This window comes from Piliocolobus tephrosceles, chromosome 9 (assembly GCF_002776525.5).
Source record: "Piliocolobus tephrosceles isolate RC106 chromosome 9, ASM277652v3, whole genome shotgun sequence".
Taxonomy (NCBI): domain Eukaryota; kingdom Metazoa; phylum Chordata; class Mammalia; order Primates; family Cercopithecidae; genus Piliocolobus; species Piliocolobus tephrosceles.
In genome coordinates, this window is record NC_045442.1 from 66,591,077 (window position 1) to 66,612,207 (window position 21,131).

A 21,131-nucleotide genomic window follows, 5' to 3' on the forward strand; every position below is an offset into this window, starting at 1 on the left:
GAAAGAAAGAAAGAAAGAAAGAAAGAAAGAAAGAAAGAAAGAAAGAACGAACGAACACACTGGATAAAAGATGTTTCTCACACCTTTGTTTCCTCATCTGTTAAATGGGGGTATTAACATCACCTCTGTCATAGGGTTATCACAGAAGATTAAATGAGGTAAAAGCAGCAAACTGTTTACCATGATGCCTGACATTTAACAAGAGCAAGTCCAAAAGATCAAAAATAGAGAACCTGAGTCCGGGCGTGATGGCTCTCACCTGTAATCCCAGCACTTTGGGAGACCGAAACAGGTGGATTACTTGAGGTCAGGAGTTTGAGACCAGCCTGGGCAACATGGTGAAACTCCCGTCTCTACTAAATATACAAAAATTAGCTGGGCATGCTGGCAGGTGCCCAGTTGGGTTTTGGGGAAAGCTGAGGTAGAAGAATCACTTTGAACGTAGGAGGTGGAGGTTGTAACGAGTCAAATCTACCACTTGATAACAAAAAACAATAAAATCATAAAAATCTACTACCTGATAAGACAAAAAGCAGTTTCATCTTTGCCTGGGCAATGAATTTTTAAAAAACAAAAATAAAAATCTCCACTAAGATTCTGAAACCACAGACCTGTTCTTACTTAGGGTTTGAATATTCACATTCCTTAATTCATATGCAGAAGCCCTTAGGGCTGAAACATTGACAGAAGACGTGCTTCTAGGCTGGTCACACTCAGGCACCTGACCAAAGTAATCACTAACCCTCCGGAGGACACAGCCCCGCAACCCAGGATTACACAGATAGTCCACCAGGCAGGAGCACAGGGTCCAAATTATTATATAAAGTCCGCCCAGAATAATCTACTGTGAGCAAGAGTCAGCAGGAACAATAGACTCAAACCCTCAAGAATGTCCTGTTATAGAAAAAACAGGCTGGGCATGGTGGCTCAAGCCTGTAATCCTAGCACTTTGGAAGGTTGAGGCGGGTGGATCACTTGAGGCCGGGAGTTCAAGACCAGCCTGGCCAACATGATGAAATCCCCTCTCTACTAAAAGTACAAAAATTAAAAAGTAACCAGGTGTGGTGGCACATGCCTGTAATCCCAGCTATTTAGGAGGCTGAGGCAGGAGAATTGCTTGAACCCGGGAGGTGGAGGTTGCAGTGAGCTGAGATCACGCCACTGCACTCCAGCCTAGGTGACAGAGCGAGACTCTGTTTCAAAAAAAAGAAAAAGCAGTAAAGACTTAAAACAAGTATAGGCTAGGACAAGAGGATAGCTTGAGACCAGGAGTTTGAGACCAGCCTAGGCAACATAGTGAGACCCCATCTCTACAAAAGATTTTAAAAATTAGTCGGTGTAGTAGCAAGTGCCTGTAGTCTCAACTACTCGGAAAGCTGAGGTGGGAGGATCACTTGAGCCCAGGAATTGAAGGCTGCAGGGAACTATGATTGCGCCACTGCACTCCAGCCTGGGTGACAGAACAAGACCTTATTTCTAAAATGATTAAAGAAATAAAAAATAGAGCATAAGAAAGAAATAAGATTATTCCCTTAAATCGGATTTTTTTTTCAGTAAGAAGCAAAAGATTTATTGGATCTGAAGAGAAACCAGAGTATATTATATCAGATTTTTTAAATAGAACTTTTTCTCACCAAAGCTGGAGTGCAGTGGCCCAATCATGGCTCACTGCAGCCTCAACCTCCAGGACTCTTGCAATTTTCTTGCCTCCGCCTCCCAAAGTAGCTGACACTACAGGTGCGTGCCACTGCACCTGGCTAATTTTTTAAGTTTTATTTTTGGTAGAGACAGGGTCTCTACCAAAAATACAAGCAGTTAGCATGTATTGAGTACCTGCTGTGTACTAGGTGCTTGGGGGCTCCCAGGGATGTGTGTAGTAGAGTCTCGGGCCTCAGGCCTTTTCAAATCCTGCTTCTCTGCATCACGATCATTCTTTAAAAGCTAGCCCCCATGCAAACAGCAGAGCTGGGAGCCTAAGACCCAGAGAGGAGCGGGGTGCAGGGAAGCCTGGCCCACAACCACAGGCTGCGGTCAGACTGAGGCCCCTCAGGGGTCCAGGACCCATGGAAGCCCAGATGGAAAAGGGGCAGGGAAAGAGAGCCTGGCTCAGGGCAGGGAGACTACCTAAGGGGCAGTTTGCAACTCTGCATGCTCCTTAGAAGGATCTAGAAGATGATGCTGAGGAGGGGTGAAGGGCTGGGAGGAAAGCAGCTTCAACTCAAGTTGAGGGCCTCCCAGGGGCCAAATGGAAAGGAGCCCACATCTCCGGGGATGGAGAAGCCTGGAGTGGAGTGAGAAAGGCTGGGATCTATGCCTCAAGTTACAGGAGGAAGCAGGCCTGGCTCCAGCTCTAGCCAGGGGTGCCCCAGGAGCGCTGGGGGAGCGTGCAAAGTGCTTACCAGGGTTACTTGCCTGAGTAAGGTGAGAGCAAGCCTGTAACTGAGCTCTTCCAGCCCAGTCTCTACAGGCGATCTCCCACTCTGCAGCAACACCTGTGGCTCTGGAGCACCACCCCGGGAGGGAACCCAGCAGGAAGGGAAAAGCCAGGGAAGCCTGTGCCTCTCCCCGGGGCCTTGGCTTTGAGAATGAGTTACCCCTGAACTCTCATCTGTTGTCAAGATGTGTGTTTTATTTCCATAGTGGCAGGTAGCCCTTTCCCTAAAATCTGTTCTCTAATTTTAAGAGTAATACGTTCATTATAGAATATTTAGAAAATGCAAAAATAGTATTTTCTAACTCCCATTTGCATATTGGTTATTTCCTTCCATTTTCTTTCCTACATATATGCACAGGTTTAACATAATTCGTATCTCACCCTACATACAGTTTGGCATTCTTGATTTTTTCCAATTCACGTTATATATGAGAATGTGCCAGTCATTTTTTGTTTTGTTTTGTTTTTTGAGACGGAGTCTCGCTGTGTCGCCCAGGCTGGAGTCCAGTGGCACGATCTTGGTTCACTGCAAGCTCCACCTCCCGGGTCCACACCAGTCTCCTTCCTCAGCCTCCTGAGCAGCTGGGACTACAGGCGCCTGCCACCACACCCAGCTAATTTTTCTGTATTTTTAGTAGAGACAGGGTTTCACCATGTTAGCCAGGATCTCGTGACCTTGTCTCCATCTCCTGACCTCGTGATCCGCCCACCTCGGCCTCCCAAAGTGCTGGGATTACAGAGCCACTGCACCTGGCCGAGAATGTGCCAGTCTTTATTCAATCATACAATGAAATATTATGCTCCATTGTTGATGGCTACGTAAATAGCATTATATAGGCAGGGTGTGGTGGCTCACGCCTGTAATCCCAGCACCTTACGAGGCTGAGGCGGGTGGATCGCTTGAGGTCAGGTGTTCAAGACCAGCTTGGCCAATGTGGCAAAACCCCATCTCCACTAAAAAATAAATTTAAAAATTAGCCAGGCATGGTGGCACATACCTGTAATCCAGCTACTTGGGAGGCTGAAGGAGAATCACGTGAACCTGGGAGAGGGAGGTTGCAGTGAGCCAAGATTGTGCCATGGCACTCCAGGCTGAGCAAGCAGGATGACTCTATCTCAAAAAAACAAACAAACAAACAAACAAAAACATTGTATAGCTGTAGCCAAATTTATTTAAGCAATTTTCTGGTGCTGGATGTTTAGGATGCTTCAGATTGTTAGCAGTTTTACATGAGAACCATATGGAGTTCCTTTATGATTCAATTCAATTACCATCTCCTGCAGAAAGCCTTGCCAGACTACTTCAATACCCAGCAACATCTCCCACCTCTGAACTAGGACAACCTGTGTTCCATCCGACACACCTTAGCATGGAGCTTGTGTGTCACTGCTCTCTGAAGACTGTCTTGTGGGTGGTGGGCTAGTCTCAGGTCCAGGACTCTACTACACACATTCCTGGGAACCCCCAAGCAACCAGTATACAGCAGGTATTCAATACATGCTAACTGCTTAGACCCAGCCCCCTTAGATTATATGAGCCTGGTCAGCTCCATTTCCTAAGGGTCAGGATTACAGGTGCCCACTATGGCCAGGTTGGAAATTTTGCTTCTTCTCTGGCCACTGCACAGGTACAAAGGATCCCTGTTATTCAGCCACAACTTTAAGACCCAGTCCCGGCCGGGCGCAGTGGCTCATGCCTGTAATCCCAGCACTTTGGGAGGCTAAGGCAGGTGGATCACCAGGTCAGGAGATCAGGTGGATCACTGGCTAACACGGTGAAACCCGTCTCTACTAAAAATACAAAAAAAAAAAATTAGCCGGGCGTGGTGGCCGGCGCCTGTAGTCCCAGCTACTCGGGAGGCTGAGGCAGGAGAATGGCGTGAACCCGTGAGGCGGAGCTTGCAGTGAGCCGAGTTTGCAGCACTGCACTCCAGCCTGGGTGACAGAGTGAGACCCTGTCTCAAAAAAAAACAAAAGACCCAGTCCCCTCCATATGAAAGTCTTGAACTTCAGGCAAGATCACCGTGGCTAAAGCCTCTCCCAACTTGACTAGAGCTTCACAGCAGTCATGACCCTGGCAATCACCAAAACCTGCTCCCACCCCAGAACTACATGGTAGAGACATGGCCCAGACTCTGGTGCCAGACAGTCAGGGTTCCAATCCTAGGCATGGCAGTGGTCTGGTAGAGTGGCCAGAGAACTGCTTGGGTTCCTTGGTGGGTATGGCCCCCCGGCAGTGCAGGGGAGCTGGTCGCAGCATGCCCTGTCCTAGCCGCCCTGCACACTTCACCTGATGCAGGGTGCCCACTCTTCAGCTCACAGAAATGCCCACCTGGCCACCTGACCTGGCAATCTCCAGTCCACAGAGGTTGAAGTTCAGGGGCTCTTCAACATGACCTTCCAGGCTCTCCGCCTGCCAGGCACCATCCCTCAACACCTGCCCCGATGCTGCTGTGGTAAGTGGGCAGGGTCGCTCCTCCAACTCAGGCACAACCCCGCCACTGCCTGGAGTGCCTGTTTCCTCACCGCTGCCCCCTGAAACATCCTCTCTCAAACAGCACCCACCCCCAAGCAGCTTCCCCAACGCCCCTGGTAGGAATTGTTTTCCCTCCCCTGCAGCCTCTCCACTCTCACCACATCTGAGTGAAGTGGAGCTGCTGTGTCCCTATCCCCTGTGACGCTTTTTTTCTTTTTTTTTGAGATGGAGCCTAGCTCCATCACCCAAGCTGGAGGTGCAATGGCAAGATCTTGACTCACTGCAACCTCCACCTCCTGGGTTCACGCAATTCTCCTGCCTCAGCCTCCCAAGTAGCTGAGATTACAGGCGTGTACCACCACACCTGGCTAATTTTTTGAATTTTTAGTATGCTTTCGTATGTTGGCCAGGCTGGTCTTGAACTCCTGGCCCCAAGCGATCCACCTGCTTCGGCCTCCCAAAGTGCTGAGATTACAGATATAAGCCACCATGCCTGGCCCCCTGTGACATTTTGAAGCAGGGGTACGTTACTCACCACAGACATCTGTCAATTTGCACTGAATCCTCCACTGGAGAGAGTGAGAAGCACACCCAGCACAGACCTGGCAGGCTGACACCCGTAGAAGGTGCATTTGTGAAAGGAAGGGCTTAGGTCCCACTGCCAGCTTTTGGGAATGAACAAAAATTAAAAATAATAGTTGCCATTTATTGAGCTCCCTATGTGCCAAACACCTTACAGACATTCCAATTACTCTTAACTGCCCTGATGAGGTAGACACAATTACCATTCCCATTTTATAGATGAAGAAACTGAGGATCTGAGAGATTAAGCAATCTACTACAGTACCAGGTGAGTGGGTGGCAGACTAGGGATTCAAATCCAGGCCCATGTGACTCAAAGCGTAGCTCTGAACTGCAGTCTCAGTGGTAGAGAGCCTTAAACAACCATGTTACTGACCAGTACAGGATTCTAGAATTCCTTCAATGAGTGCTCACAGTCATCAGCTCACTAGCTTAAGGCTCCTTCCAAAGGCTTCCCTCCAACACCAATGACAATCTTCAGTGAACCTGCTGATAGAAAAAATGCCTCTCGCCTTAGCTAAGCTCAGCAAACACTTCCACATGTTTACAAAGTGCCTGACACTGCGCTGGGCTCTGGGGCAGGGCAGAGGGAAGCAAACAACCACAGGGTCCCTGTGCTGTACAGATGCTGAAGGGGTGCTACAGAGGAGGAAGGGAGCAAGGAGTAGATGAGGTAAGGCGGAGGGCTTCCTGGAAGAGGCAGTGGTCAAGCTCATCTTGAAGGCTGAGTGTCTCTCCACTTCCTGGACCACCTCTCTCTGCCTCTGACTGCCTTTCCAGTCTCTGTGACTTTGCTGAGGCAGTAACCACCATGGAAGGAAGCACTCCTTTGTGAGACAGACAGGCAGACACACACACACACCCCTACCTGCCTGTGAAATTCCTCTCCGTGTACCTAACTCCAATTCTGCCTGCCTATCTGTAAGATCATCCCCAAGGCAGGACTGTGCTCCAGGCCTCTACAGTGGTGCCTGCATTCCAGGGCTGAGATACATGCACATACACACACACACATGCACACAAACACACTCAGGCATGTGCATGCACACACAGGCACACACACAGGTAACTGCACCACATCGCCTGCTGCTCCCTGCACTTGGTGGACAGTCAATAAATACCTGCTGAATTCAATTAAATGGGATGGTTTGCCTAAATGCTTGGGAGTCTTGGGGTAATTGATGGAATAAAATGCCCTAGCCAATTCAAATCAAAAAATATATAAGACACAATTCAAGAAAAATAGTGGAGTGTAAAGGGGTCTCCTAGCTGGGCAACCTCAAAGAAACCCATTTTGCCATCACCTTTCTTCACGGGATGACTGAGGCTTGCCACGCCCAGCTGGCTTCATTCACCCCAGGAAGCCTGTGAAGATTCAACAAGATAACATTCAGGAGGCGCCCAGCACGGGGCCTGGCACACAGATGCTACTTGGCCAGGACCAGCTGTTTTTTCACCTAGTCCAAGGGTACACACACTCAGTCATTGGCAGTCAAAGGACAAGCAGGCAGGCCCCATCACTCAGTGGTTTTCAAACCTCTTTGACCAGGACCCACAGTAAGAAACGTCTTACACAAACTACATACTGTTGCAATGAAAGTTCTACAAAACACTTATTCTCAGGATGAGGTTGCGCACTGACACTTGTGTCTTTCATCTCTATTTCATTTCTAAGTTGATCTCACAACTGCTTCCAGGGAAGTTGGGAAAAGCCCTGCCCTCACTCACCCAGAGTGTCAGAGCCGCTCTCCACCGTCTCGTTGACCTTCCTTGCTACTCTGGCCACAGCCTCACCCATCTTCTTCAGCATGCAGACACGGGTGTCCTGCCGCCAGCCCCCAGGCTGGTCTGCTGCTCTCAAAAGGACCTGAGCCTGGGGAAGATGCAGTGCCATGAAGTGCCTGCCTGTCAGCCAGGGGCCCACCCAGGCATCCCCCTCTAGCATCCTTCTCCCCCAGGACCCAGGCTGCCAGGAAGCCTGCAGGGAGGGCCCCAGGCCACTCACCTCCTCTTGCAGGGCCAAGAGCTCAGGCCACATCCAGCTTGGCCTTTGCACAGCCTGGTCTGCCAGTCAGAGGGTGGGGACAGCTGGGTCCTACTGGTTTTCGGGGAGGATCAACATGTGTGACCTCACCAGACACGGGGACCAGGCCTGAGCCAGCAGCCAGGGAGGTGTGAGGACTCAGGGGTGTTGTTGGCCTGTGATTCACTCTATAGGTGGGGCATTGGGAAGGAGGTAGGGTGCAGCCAACTGCAGGAGAAAGACACCTGTTCCTCCATCCCACAGCCTCTAAGCTAGTGCCCTGTCCACATCCCACCCAGGACAATTTCCCAAGCTCCCCTGTTCACCCCACCCATATCTGCCTTGTGCATGGCAGGAAGAGGGACATGAAGGCAAATCAGAGCCCTGTGAGCCCATCAGAACACACGGACTGGCAGTGGGCGGTCTGTAAGAATTCCTTTCCCACGTGCCAATAGGAAGGAGAGTTTACAATACTAGCCTGTGTGATTATCAGCCCGATGCTGCATCTTGCCGAGGCAAGAAGAGCGGGTGGCGGGGGAGAGGGGTGGGTGGAGATGGAAATGAGAGAAGAGAGATTGGATCACTAGAGGAAAAGAGGCCGAAAGAAAGGTGAGGAAGACAAAATGATAAGGTGTTAAGACATAAGGACTTACAAACACCCTCAACTCCTGGTTTATTACAGAGAAGGAAATGAGCATAGAGAGGGGCTAGGTGACCTGGCTAAAGTCAAACTACAAGTGGCAAGAATTGGGTCAGCCCAGCTGCATATCCAGTGTTCACTTCTTTATAAAAATAGCAGCACCCTGGCCGGGCGCAGTGGCTCACGCCTGTAATCCCAGCACTTTGGGAGGCCGAGGCGGGCAGATCACGAGGTCAAGAGATCAAGACCATCCTGGCTAACACAGTGAAACCTCATCTCTACTAAAAATACAAAAAATTAGCCAGGCGTGGTGGCGGGTGCCTGTAGTCCCAGCTACTCAGGAGGCTGAGGCAGGAGAATGGCGTGAACCCGGGAGGCGGAGCTTGCAGTGAGCTGAGATTGTGCCACTGCACTCCAGCCTGGGTGACAGAGCAAGACTCTGTCTAAACCAAAACAAAACAAAACAAAAAAATAGCAGCACCCCATGGAGAGAGGAATGAGCTCAAGTCCAAGGTCAGCACCCTGCTTTGCCCCCAGACCCCAGTCCCAGCTTCATAGACAGCTCAAAGAGCTCCAATGAACTCACTCCAAGGGCCAAAGGCAGAAGAAGGTGAAGAGCAGAGAGAAGGGGTATAGGGACAGTGCTAAGAGCTAACAGTCACCAAGAAAAAGTTCCCACATGGTCAACTGGACAAGTAGGGCAGGCAAGACCAAGCCAGGGTTGGCCAAGCCCATCCATCTGCTTCGGGGAGTTACTGTGAGTTTAGTATGTGTGTGCATTTCCACTAAGGAGGCTGGCACTAAAGGTTTGAGACACACGCATACAGAGCAGTGGGAAAACACTGATTTTGGAGACAAGTCAAATGCTCAACTCCATTTATTAGCTGAGAAGACTTGGGAGAGTTTCTTAACTCCTCTGAGCCTGTTTCTTCATGTGAATAGGAGATCTAGTAATACCCAACTTGTTAGGTTAATATAAGGATTGAGCAAAACATATATACTAGCTAGCTCAGAGCCCAGGACACATAAATACTCAATAAAAGTTAAGAAGATAAAGCAGTGCACATGTGGATGTAACACCAGCATCTAACCCCAGTTTAATACTCATGTGACTCTGAACAAAACACTTAGGGAACTCATCTTTGAGGAATGAGTGGAATTTCTATCTCTCCCATCTCCAGGAAATCTCCTCTGATTGCCTCAGTGTTCTCTGCTCCCTCTGAGTTTCAGTAGCACTTAATGACTTAGCACAAGTCACCTGGATTATTTATGAGCTTTTAAACATACACTTGTCAGCCAGGCGCAGTGACTCATGCCTGTAATCCCAGCACTTTGGGAGGCCGAGGCAGGTGGATCACTTGAGGTCAGGAGCTGGAAACCAGCCTGACCAACACAGTAAAACTCCGTCTCTACTGAAAATACAAAAAAAGAAAAAAAATGGCCAGGCACAGTGGCTCACACCCGTAATCCCAGTACTTTGGAAGGCCGAAGTGGGCAGATCACCTAAGGTCAGGAATTCAAGACCAGCTGGCCAACGTGGTAAAACGCCATCTCTAGTAAAAATACAAAAATTAGCCAGGCGTGGTGGCGGGTGCTTCGGGAGGCTGAGGCAGGAGAATCACTTGAACCCGGGAGGCAGAGGTTGCAGTGAGTGAGATTGTGTCATTGCACTCCAGCATGGGCAAAAAGAGCGAACCTCAGGCTCAAAAAAAAAAAAAAAAAAAAAAAAATTAGCCAGGCATGGTGGCACATGCCTGTAATCCCAGGTACTCGGGAGTCTGAGACAGGAGAATTGCTTGAACCCAGGAGGCGGAGGTTGCAGTGAGCCGAGATCGTGCCATTGCACTCCAGCATGGGCGACAAGAGCAAAGCTCCATCTCAAAAATAAATAAATAAACAAACAAACAAACAAACAAACATACACTTGTCTCCTCCATTGGCCTGTGGGCAGCTTGGGGGCAGGGAATAGATCTATACTGTGCTTCTCCCCACACACTGAACACAGGTGCTTGGTTAGTATCCCCTAATGGTGATGATCAACAGACATCATTTGTGTTTCCAATCTGAATACAGGTCAAGAGACTCTTACAACAAATCTAAGACACTGTCTAAATTGAGAAGGGTCAAAAACCAAAAGGCTAACAGTGCCAGGTGGCCAATCTGCATAAGGTGAGCCAGTGCAAGGCAGAAGGGAATAGAAAGGACTGTGGCAAACTGGACCCAACAACTTCACCATGCTGCCTCAAAGACGGTACCCCTAAGCCTAAATCATAGCCATGTTGCTAGCATCTTCGTGACTTTTTCTAACCCCTTTATGAATGGGAAAGCTGAGGATCCAACAGGGGAAGCAAATCAGCTAGATGAAAACAAAAAACCTACGTATCCTAAGTCCCAGCCTCGGACTCTTCCCACCATTCCATGCTCCCTCCTTTCTCCATCTCCAATTAATCATCAATAATCATAAACATTTACTGAGTATCTCCTAGGTGAGGGATAAGAATGAAGAGGGAGAAAGAAATGCAGGAAACAGTTCCGACTTGTGATTCTGATGAGGAAGAGCTTTCTGAAGAACAGCACTGAAGCAATCCTGGCCTCACAGCAGAAAGGGAAAGGAAGGGAAGCCACCAAGCTGCCCAGGGTCTGGGGTAGCCCTGGTGGGATCGCCTGGGCTGAATACCTTCAATCAGGCACTATGCCTGCAATTCTACTAGCTGCCACCGGGTGGGGGAGGTGGTGCCTTAGACCAGCGTCCCCAACCTTTTTGGTTTCCTGGAAGACAATTCTTCCCACCGCAGGGGAAGAGGGATGAAACTATTCCACCTCAGATCATCAGGCATTAGATTATCATAAGGAGAGCACAACCTAGATCCATCGCATTCGCAGTTCACAATAGGGTTCAGGCTCCTAAGAGAATCTAATGTGGCCGCTGGTCTGACAGGAGGCAGAGCTCAGGCGGTAATGCTCACCGGTGCTCACCTCCTGCTGTGCAGCCAGGTTCCTCACAGGCCATGGACCTGTACCATCCACAGTCCATGGGTTGAGGACCCTTGCCTTAGACCACTGAAGAAAACTAGTCAGATTAAAAATTTCACCACTGGTGGCAAGTTCAGACATTCTATTATGTGGGTCACAGTGGACACAGGCACAGGGACAGAAACATGTAAAGTCTAGGTGTCAGGGCAATTCAATAGGAAGAAGGGCCCCTTCTATGCCAGAGGATGGAGGATGCTCTGAGTACGGCACAGATGCTCTGGACCCCCAAAAGGTTCCTGCTGCCTAAAATCACCATGCTTATTAACTAGCTAGGAAGCCATCCTCCCTTCACCTAAAACTGCCCCTTCCTCCACAAGGAAGAATTGTTTCATGAAGTCCAGCTGACAGGCCTGCGCTCCTCGGGGTACCTGGTCAATGCCATCTGCAGGGATGGTGGTAGTGGAGAGTCACAGAGTGTCCCGAAAGGGAGAAACAGACACCATCAGCCCACATGGGCCAGAACTCTGCTTGGGGCACCCCAGCCAGCTGGCACTACTGGTCCCAACCAGTCCCAGGCAATAGAGGGTAGGCCTTCGAAAATGTCAAGGAAAGCAGTCCAAATCCCAGAGACGCTTCAGCACAAGGTCAAAGCTCATACTCACACTGCCTACATCCTCAAAGCAGGGCCCTCTCCACACACCCCCAACCCCGTTCCTCAGAGTGAGCATCCTGGTCCAGTGAAATGTTTAAATCCAGCAAACGTCTCCAGGGCACCTTGCATAAGGCCCCCACTGTGGGAGTAAAGGGGCAAAGACGGGGTATGGGCTAGAAGAAGCTTCCCACTGGGAGGCAGGATGAGCCTGATACTAGTAAGGCTACAGGGCCAGGCCTAGGGGGGCATGAAGGCACATGACATGGCCAGGGGGAAGGGACAGGGGCTGAGCAGCAGGTGCACAGAGAGATTCAGGAGAGAGAGACAGGGAGCCAATGGGCTCTCAGATTACTGAAGAAGGGAACTGCAGCCCTCTTACAAGGCTGTCCTCTGCTTCTCTGTAGTGAACTAAGAGAAGTTGTTTGAGGAAGGCAGCCGAATCCATAGTTTCGCAAAGTTAACAGTGTTGTGAGCAGTCCCATTTGTAAAATGGAAATACCACCTTCCTCACTGGATTATTGTGAGAAGTAACTGCTATGTAACTTTTGGGAAAGGACTTTGCAAACCATTACATGTTTCCCACACCAAGGCATTACCAGTAGGTAATTAAACAGGTGCAGAGAGGAAGTTTGGATGCAATAAATTCAACGCCAGACAAAAACGTTGTCCTGCTTTGTGGGAGCTGGCAATACAGCCCTCCTCTTCCTATAACCTGGTTTCATCTGGACTCAGGCTGGCTGGGGGAGGGGCGATTTTTGCTTAAACCCTGACCTGGCCCCCTGACTCCAGCCCTTATCATCAAGTACTCTACCTTATCTGCAGTCCGGAGACCTCTGCAAAGGAGACGCTGCGACAGCCCGTCCCCACCATCTGCTCCTATATTTAGTTACTGGTGTTGTCAGTTGGGAACGTTAGAGCCTGGCAGCGGCTCGGATGGGCAACCGGAGCCTCCGGAGCCATGTGTGCAAGCTGGCCCTACCGCTGGCTCCAGCCCGGGCTCTGGACCATGCCAAGCCGGGGAGCGGGTGAGGAGGTGAGGAGCGACCCAAGCAGTCCCAGACCCCCCTTCAGGTCAGAACGAAGTTGACCCACTTTCCCACCCCAGGGTAAGAAGCCCGCTGGGACGTGAGCCAGACCTGCTGGCGCCTCGTTTTTGTGGCATGGGGTTCGCGAAGCTAAGCGCGTGCTCCCTCGCTGACATCCTAGGCATCCTCGGACTGAGCCTCCAGCACTACACGCGGTGGCCAGGCAAGGGTCCCCCCGCCCCTCGTGCCAGGACCCGCCTCACCCCTGGTGCCTGCAGCCAATGGCACCTCGTCCGGCTGGCCCAGCAGGCGGGGACTGGGAGAATAAAGCAGGCAGAGGGAAGAATGCTAGTGATCGCAGAGGGCCCGGGACTCCCACGCTGCCCAGAGGCCGAGAGGCACGTTCTGGAGCAAGCGTCTGCAGCTCCCCAGAGCGGAAGCAAACCCCGAAAGTGTCGCTTCGGGGGCGAAATGCACAGCAACCTCTCCCAGCAAGGGCGCCTCCCGCGAGGAATGGAGGCCCGCCCGGGAGCGCTTCTCCGAGCTCCCTATTCCCTGGCACCGCTGCACCCACTGCCGCGAACCATCGGAGTCCAGCTGCAGTGAGCAAGCAAGAGCCCGCGTATGCCGAGCGCCTCGGCACCGCCAGAGCCTCCGCTGGTGCAACCGCTGCTCTTTTCCACCGGGTAACCTGGGGGAGGGGAGGGGACGCTGCAAAAATCTGGACACTTCTCGCCCTCTCTCCCCCAGCCCCTGCAACGCTTGGCCTTGGACTACGTTTACTTTGCGGGGCAAGAAGCGTGTGGTCCCGCTCCGGGCCGCTTTTGGCTCCACTTACGGCGACAATGCCTCCTAGCGCCCTGCGCCTCGCAGTCACGCTCCCTCCGCCGCCGGCGGCGCCCCAGGCGAGTTCCGAACCGGCGGGGCGGGGCCCAAGGGGCTGCGGGATCTGCGAGCGCCGCCACTCCGCCAATCCCCGCGCCAGGACCGGTGCCGTAGCAGGGGTAGGCTGGGCCCGGGCTGCGCGCAGCCAATCAGCGCGGGAGCGGCGCGCGCGGGGGAGGCGCGCGCGGAAGGGCAGCCTGCGCGCTCCCGCCCGAAGGGAGTAACCGCTTTGTGTGCTGCCTCTGGAGGGAGAACGCCGGAGAGGGCGGAAATACAGAGTGGGACGTGCAGTACCTCCCAGGATCTATAACCAGGGCTCCAGATTGGGTTTTCTCGAGAGAATGGAGTTGAATTAACCAGATCAGGGATACTTCGAAACACGTGAACATGGAGCATAGGGAACTTTTCCTATGATGACTTCGGGTGCCCATTGTTTTTAGTATATGCAAGGCTCTGTATCTCGGCCCTGTGTCTCCAAAGCCTAATGTTCTCATCTATATAATATGACTTGAGGGCGGGGCGCGGTGGCTACGCCTGTAATCCCAGCACTTTGGGAGGCCGAGGTAGACGGATCACCTGAGTTCGGGAGTTCGAGACCAGCCCGGCCAACATGGTGAAACCCCCGTCTCTACTAAGAATACAAAAATTAACCGGGCGTGGTGGCGGGCACCTGTAGCCGCAGCTATTCGGGATGCTGAGGCAGGAGAATCGCTTGAATCCGGGAGACGGAGGTTGCAGTGAGCCGAGATTCACTACAGCCTGAGTGGAGAGAGAGAGACTCTGTCTCAAAGAGGGGAAAAAAATATTTAATTCTGCCTCTAGGGGGTCTAGGCAGTCAAAGAATGCACATTCCCTTGGGCCTTGATGGATATTTAGGGTTTACTTATGCCTTCTCCACCCCCAACAATATGTTAAAGTTCAGCAGAATGTGATCTTATTTGGAAGTAGGGCATTGCAGATGTAATGACTTAAGGTCATGCTGGAGTAGGGAGTAGGGCGGGCCCCTAATCCACTGAGACTGGTGTTGTAAGAGAAGAGACGTAGAAGAGACGCACAGGGAGAACCACCGGTGGTGATGGCGACAGGGATCAGCTGATGCATTTCCAAACCAGGAGTGCCAAGCACTGCCAGCAGGGACCAGAAGCTAGGAACGGGCAGGGAATAATTCCTCCTTCAGAGCCTCCAAAAGGTAACTAACCCTCCAGACACCTTGATTTTGGACTTAATAGCTTCCAGAGCTGTAAGGGAATAAATTTTTGTTGCTTTACGCCACCCAGTTTATGTCCATTTGTTATAGCAGTCCTAGGAAAAATCTACAATAGGTTAGTAGAAATAAAGAGAAGAGGATGGTAAATATCTCCAAACTAAGTCTTTTGAAACTGAATGCTTAGTATATGCAAGACCCTGCGTCTTGGGGTATACTGACGTGAATCAGACACAGACCCTGCCCTCAAGGAGTTACCAGTCAAGTAGATACTTGAGCAGCCATGTTTTCTGAGCCCTTGTGCCTTCCCAAGGAAGACTATGGAGACCTTTCTCAACCCATCAATACCACATCCCTGCCAGATATATACCAAGTACCAGATATAAATAACTAATGGGTAGAGTCCCATTCTGCCCAAGCTGAGATGTTGCTTGTCACTGTAGACAAAGCAGACATAGTTATTTCTGTTTTCACTGAAAACCAGCATGACACTTCTACCCAACTTTTACACGTGGATGTCTTCTCTCCCCCGCTAGTCCATATGCAGACCTGAGACAGCCAGTACAGTGTTTCTGCACCCATGGTAAGGGCTCAGTATATACTGCTGGCTGATGGCCCCAGCCTGGGGTTTCCAACATTCATGCTTTCTTTCAGCCAGTCCCCTGTCCCAGGCAGTTCATCCTGGACCCTCTAACTCCACAGAGACAAGATCCCTCCCTGGCTCAAATCTATCGCTTCTGTTCCTACTGTTTGCTTCTCAGAGCACTTGGTGCATTACACCCATTATTGTATCATCTGTGCACAAGTCTTTACTCCCAAGAGTCTGGCTGATTGCAAATACCAGAGCTTGATGCATGTTCAGTGCTTGTATCCATCAGTGATTCCTGTATATTAAAATACCCCAAAACTTATATGTGGCTTAAAACAACAACTACTTATTTAGTTCATGATTTTATGGGTCAGTATTTTAGGCTGGGCTTAGCTGGGCAGTTCTTCTCTTCTCAGCTGGACTCCCTCATGCGTCTGGGTTCATTGCCAGGCAGTCAGAAGGCTCTGCTTCTGGGAAGTAGCTAGCTGCCAGCTGAGGCAAGTAGGTCGCATGTCTCTCATCTACTAACAGGCTAGCCTAATTTGTTCACATGGAACTGCAGGGCTCCAAGAGCAAGAGTGGAATCGTGCAAGGTCTCTCAAAGTCTAGGCTCAAAATCGGCACTACTCCACTTCCACAGTTGTATTGACTAAACCAAATGGCAAGGCCAACCCAGGTTCGAGGATGAAGAAATAGACTCCATCTCCTGATGGGAGGAGCAGCAAAGTCACATTGCAAAGAACATGAGTACAGCGATGAGCAGAGAGTTGGGGCTAATTTTGTAATCTGTCACAGGACTCAGTAAGTATTCTTGGGCTGGGCACAGTGGCTCACACCTGTAATCCCAGCACTTTGGGAGGCTGAGACGGGAGGATCACTTGAGCCCAGGAGTTCAAAAGCAGCCTGGGCAACATGGTGAAACCCCATCTCTACAAAAAATATAAAAAATGTCCGGGAGTGATGGCATGGGCCTGTAGTCCCAGCTACCCAGGAGGCTGAGGTGGGAGGATACCTTGAGCCCAGGAGGAAGATGAGGTGTCAAAAAAAAAAAAAAAAAAAAAGTATTCTCACGATACCGAGCATGTAGTGGGTACTCAGAAAATATTTATCAACAGTGGTAAGATTTTCAGTCACTATGTTTACTGACTCCATTCAATGCAGTCAATTGGCAAAATATTATCCCTCACTGCTGGGGTCTAGAAGCCTTATGCCGTTCGTGGCCATTTTCAGTTTCAGAACAGCAAGTGAGGGAATCAGGGAGGTAGGGCTGTGCAAGGGAAGCCCCTGAGGCTTCTCAATGAAGAAGCTCAACTGGCCCCAAACAAATAGGCTCCTCTGAAGAGATCCGGAGTATCTTTGGAGTCCTGGACCCCTTAACGAGGTTGTCCAAGCCTGGCCACCTGAGTCAGAAGCTGCACACCCTGAACAGACTCAGATGTTTGCCAGAGCTTGGCCACAGCCTCTGGAGATGTTTGAAATCCTTGCAAATTACTTGCAGATAGGAAAAATCTTGTGCTAAGACAAAATTGTTCTATGGCTATTCCCTAAAGGGTCTGCCCTTCACTGGGCAGGATAAATTCTCAGGGCACTTGTGAAAGGGACACTATCCCATTGACAGAGTCAGCATCTCAACTCCTGTGACTGAAGACCCTGATGGAGTCTACTTCTCATCAAACAACTTCTAGGCCTGCTAAATTGGTTAATTTGTGCGCCCGCCCCCCACCCACCAGAAAAAAAAAAAAGATATGTTGTAGTCCTAACCCCTAGTGCCTCAGAATGTGGCCTCATTTGGAGATACGGTCTTTAGAGAAGGAATCAAGTAAAAATTGAGGTCATTAGGGTGGGTCCTAATCCAATATGATTGGTGTCCTTATAAGAAGGGGTCATTGGTACACAGGCAGACATGAATAGAGGGAAGATCATGTGAAGAGACACGGGGAGAAGATGGCCATCTACAAGCTAAAGAGAAAGACCTGGAACAGATCCTTCCCTCACAGCTCTCAGAAGGACCCAACGAATACCTTGATTTCAGATTTCTAGACTCCAGACTGTGAGACAATGAATTTCTGTTGGTAAGATACCTGGCCTGTAGCACTTTGTTGCGGTAGCTGTAATACAATGTAAAACTGTAAATCTCTCCTTTTCCATTCTATTCTCCTCATATTGACCCTTATCTCACACCTCTTGAAAGAAGATCACCTTTGTCAGGTACGGTGGCTCATGCTTGTAATCCCAGCACTTTGGGAGGCTGAGGCGGATGGATCGCCTGAGGTCAGGAGTTCAAGACCAGTCTGGCCAACATAGTGAAACCCCGTCTCAACTAAAAATACAAAATATTGGCTGGGTGTTGTGGTGAGTGCCTGTAATCCCAGCTACTAGGGAGGCTGAGGCAGGAGCATCACTTGAACCCAGGAGGCGGAGGTTGCAGTAAGCTGAGATTGTGCCACTGCACTCCAGCCTGGGCAATAAGAGTGAAACTCCATCTAAAAAAAAAAAAAAAAAAAAAAGAAGGAAAGAAGGGGGGGAGGAAAGGAAGGAAGGGAGGGAGGGAGGGAAGGAAAAAGGAAAGAAAAGAAGAGAGGCCGGGCATGGTGGCTGATGCCTGTAATCCCAGCACTTTGGGAGGCCAAGGTGGGCGGATCACCTGAGGTCAGGAGTTCAAGACCAGCCTGACCAACCTGGTGAAACCCTGTCTCTACTAAAAATACAAAAATTAGCCAGGTACGGTGGCGGGCACCTGTCATTCCAGCTACTTGGGAGGCTGAGGCAGGGGAATCGCTTGAACCTGGGAGGCGGAGGTTGCAGTGAGCCAAGATTGGGCCATTGCACTCCAGCCTGGGTGACAAAAGCAAAACTCCGTCTCAAAAAAAAAAAAAAAAAAAACCATGAAGTTCCTTCCTTCCACAGGTGTGAGTCAGACCCTGCCCCCACACATCATCCTGTTTCTTACTGTGTCCTCCACCTGAGGCCCCACCTCTCTCTGGAGCTGAGCTACCAACAGCCAGGAACTGGAGGTCACTCCAAGTCACTGCCATCCTAAGACAGAAGAGTAGTTCCCCCAGTACCTCTTCCAGAAGGTTCAGCCTGTTGAGAGGTGCCCACCCCTCTTACCCTGCCAGGTACTGCAGGTTTACGAAAATTAGCAAAAAGTAGTCAACGCCCTCAAGGCAGTTGTGCTCTGCTATGGAAAAATACGATTCTAATCAAAGATGACTCAAAAAGCATTTCTCAAGCTTCAGTTGTTGCCATACCACCTTGCTGATTTTTGCTATATCTGAGCCCCACCCAGTGGTGAGCTGGAATCACTTGTGCAGACTTGGAGCTTGCTCCTTCTGCCCATCTTTTCCCAGCTCTGGGTACAGTGCCATCACCTGGATTACTAGAAATAGGCATGGCAGGAGAACTTAACACCTTAGAAATCAGCACACACCACAAATCATGACCTTTTTTTTTTTCTGAAGGAAATATTTTACCAACACACTATGGTATTATTTACTTACATTTGTCCTTTGACTCACTTTTTAACTTAAAAAAATTTTAAAAAGAAATTTTATGTCATTCCACAAGTGGAAAATAGTATCATTTGCCATAGATAAAAAGTAACCTTAAAAATAGGGCCTTGGGGCTGGGCCCAGTGGCTCACGCTTATAATCCCAGCACTTTGGGAGGCTGAGGCGGGTGAATCACTTGAGATCAGGAGTTTGAGACTAGCCTGGCCAACATGGTTAAATCCTGTCTCTACTAAAATTACAAAAATTAGCTGGGGTTGGTGGTGTGCGCCTGTAGTCCCAGCTACTTGGGAGGCTGAGGCATGAGAATTGCTTGAACCCAGGAGGCAGAGGTTGCAGTGAGCAGAGATCACACCACTACACTCCAGCCTGGGCAACAGAGCAAGACTCCATCTCGAAAACAAAAAAAAGAGTCAGTCTTTTAGAATCCAATTCTGGTTGTGACATCTATACTTGAAACTGCCTTTGCTAAGTTATAACTGAGGAAATTATGACAGTGAAAGAAATCAGTTCTAACCGACTCTCTCTTGCTTCTAATCCTTAAGCTGTCCTTGTTCATGCCTGGGCGTAGGCCAAACTAACTTTGGGAGGGAGTTCGGTTCATGATTTTACTCTAAAACAAAATTGATAATAGCCCTTTCCCAAAAAGACTCCCTTCTTGTGGCTGGGCGCGGTGGCTCACGCCTGTAATCACAGCACTTTGGGAGGCCAAGGTGGGCGGATCACGAGATCAATAGTTCGAGATAAGCCTGACCAACATGGTGAAACCCTGTCTCTACTGAAAATACAAAAATTAGCCGGGCGTGGTGTAGCACGCCTGTAATCCCAGCTACTCAGGAGGCTGAGGCAGGAGAATCGCTTGAACCCAGGAGACGGAGGTTGTGGTGAGCCGAGATCGCACCACTGCACTCCAGCCTGGGTGACAGAGTAAGACTCTGTCTTTAAAAAAAAAAAAAAAAAGACTCCCTTCTTGACCAGTCTGCCTTTGCAGGACTAACAAATTAGCTACAAGATTAGAAATTACAGTTTAGGGGTCATGCAACCTTTGGCTCCAAGAGTCTGAACCTTTCAAATTGCTCCTGGGGATAACATCACTATGGTAAAACCTAAGATCGGTGCTTGAGAGATTTTCCAGCCCCTGCACTCATGGATCAGTCGACACCACCCAGACCCGCAATCTGGCTCAACCAGTTCTGCCATCGCACCCAGGAACAGAAGACAGCAAGAAAACCTCACTTCAACACCTTATGATTTCATCTCCATGCTAACCAATCAGCACTCCCCACTTCCCAAGCCCCTACATGCCAAATTATCTTTAAATACTCTGATCCCCCAATGCTCAGAGAGACTAATTTGAGTAATAATTAAACTCTGGTCTCCTGCACAGCCAGCTCTGTGTGAATTACTCTTTCTCTATTGCAATTCCCCGTCTTGATAAATCAGCTCTGTCTAGGCAGTGGGCAAGGTGAACCTGTTGGGCAGTTAAATACTCTTGTCATGTTCTATTCAACAGAAGCAAGTCACTAGGTCCAGCCCACACTCAAGGGGACTGAATTACACAGGGCAAGAATACCAGGAGGTTGAAATCATTGGGAACCATGTCAGCTAGTGCCAATCACAGTGGCTAATACCAACATTTCTTATAAATGGAATAGACTAAGGCCACGCGTGGTAGCTCACGCTTGTAATCCCAGGACTTTGGCGGGCCGAGATGGGTGGATCACTTGAGGTCAGGAGTTAGAAACCAGCCCTGCCAACATGGCAAAACCCCATCTCTACTGAAAATACAAAAAAAAAAAAAAAAAAAAAAAGGAAGGGAGGGAGGGGGGGGGGGGGGGGGGGGAGGGAGGGAGGGAAACAAAGCACAAAAAACCATTTCCCCTGTGCATCCATTGATCCTTTCCCTTTTGCCTGTTTTGTTTTGTTTTGTTTTGAAGCCATACAGAGCCAACAGATACATCACAATCTTTCAGGTTCTCCCTATGGGACTAAGAGGCAGAAAAGACAGAAACAGAGAGAGGCACGTAAATATTTAAGAGAAAGAAAAGACAAGTCATTGTAACTGATTAGATATGAGGAATAAGGAAAAAGAGGAATTGAGGTTGACCTTTAGTTTTTGGCTGGAATGATCAGAAGGAT

The 21,131-nt window shown here is 49.7% G+C and overlaps 1 protein-coding gene across 2 annotated transcripts in view; it reads right to left on the bottom strand.

The window, feature by feature from the left end:
* LRRC20 (leucine rich repeat containing 20) overlaps positions 1 to 13,739 on the bottom strand; it is a 93,383-nt gene extending 79,644 nt beyond the window's left edge. Inside the window, exons 1-2 of one of the 2 annotated variants that reach the window (XM_023205028.2) lie at positions 13,644 to 13,739; positions 7,221 to 7,365 (exon numbers count right to left, since the gene is read on the bottom strand). In XM_023205028.2, coding sequence (XP_023060796.1) covers positions 7,221 to 7,302 — 82 coding nt within the window. In that variant the 5' untranslated portion in view covers positions 7,303 to 7,365; positions 13,644 to 13,739. Of the gene's footprint in view, positions 1 to 7,220; positions 7,366 to 12,591; positions 13,054 to 13,643 lie in introns of those variants that run through there. The other variant, XM_023205029.2, reaches the window with a different exon arrangement.
* Between the last annotated feature and the right edge of the window lie 7,392 nt (positions 13,740 to 21,131).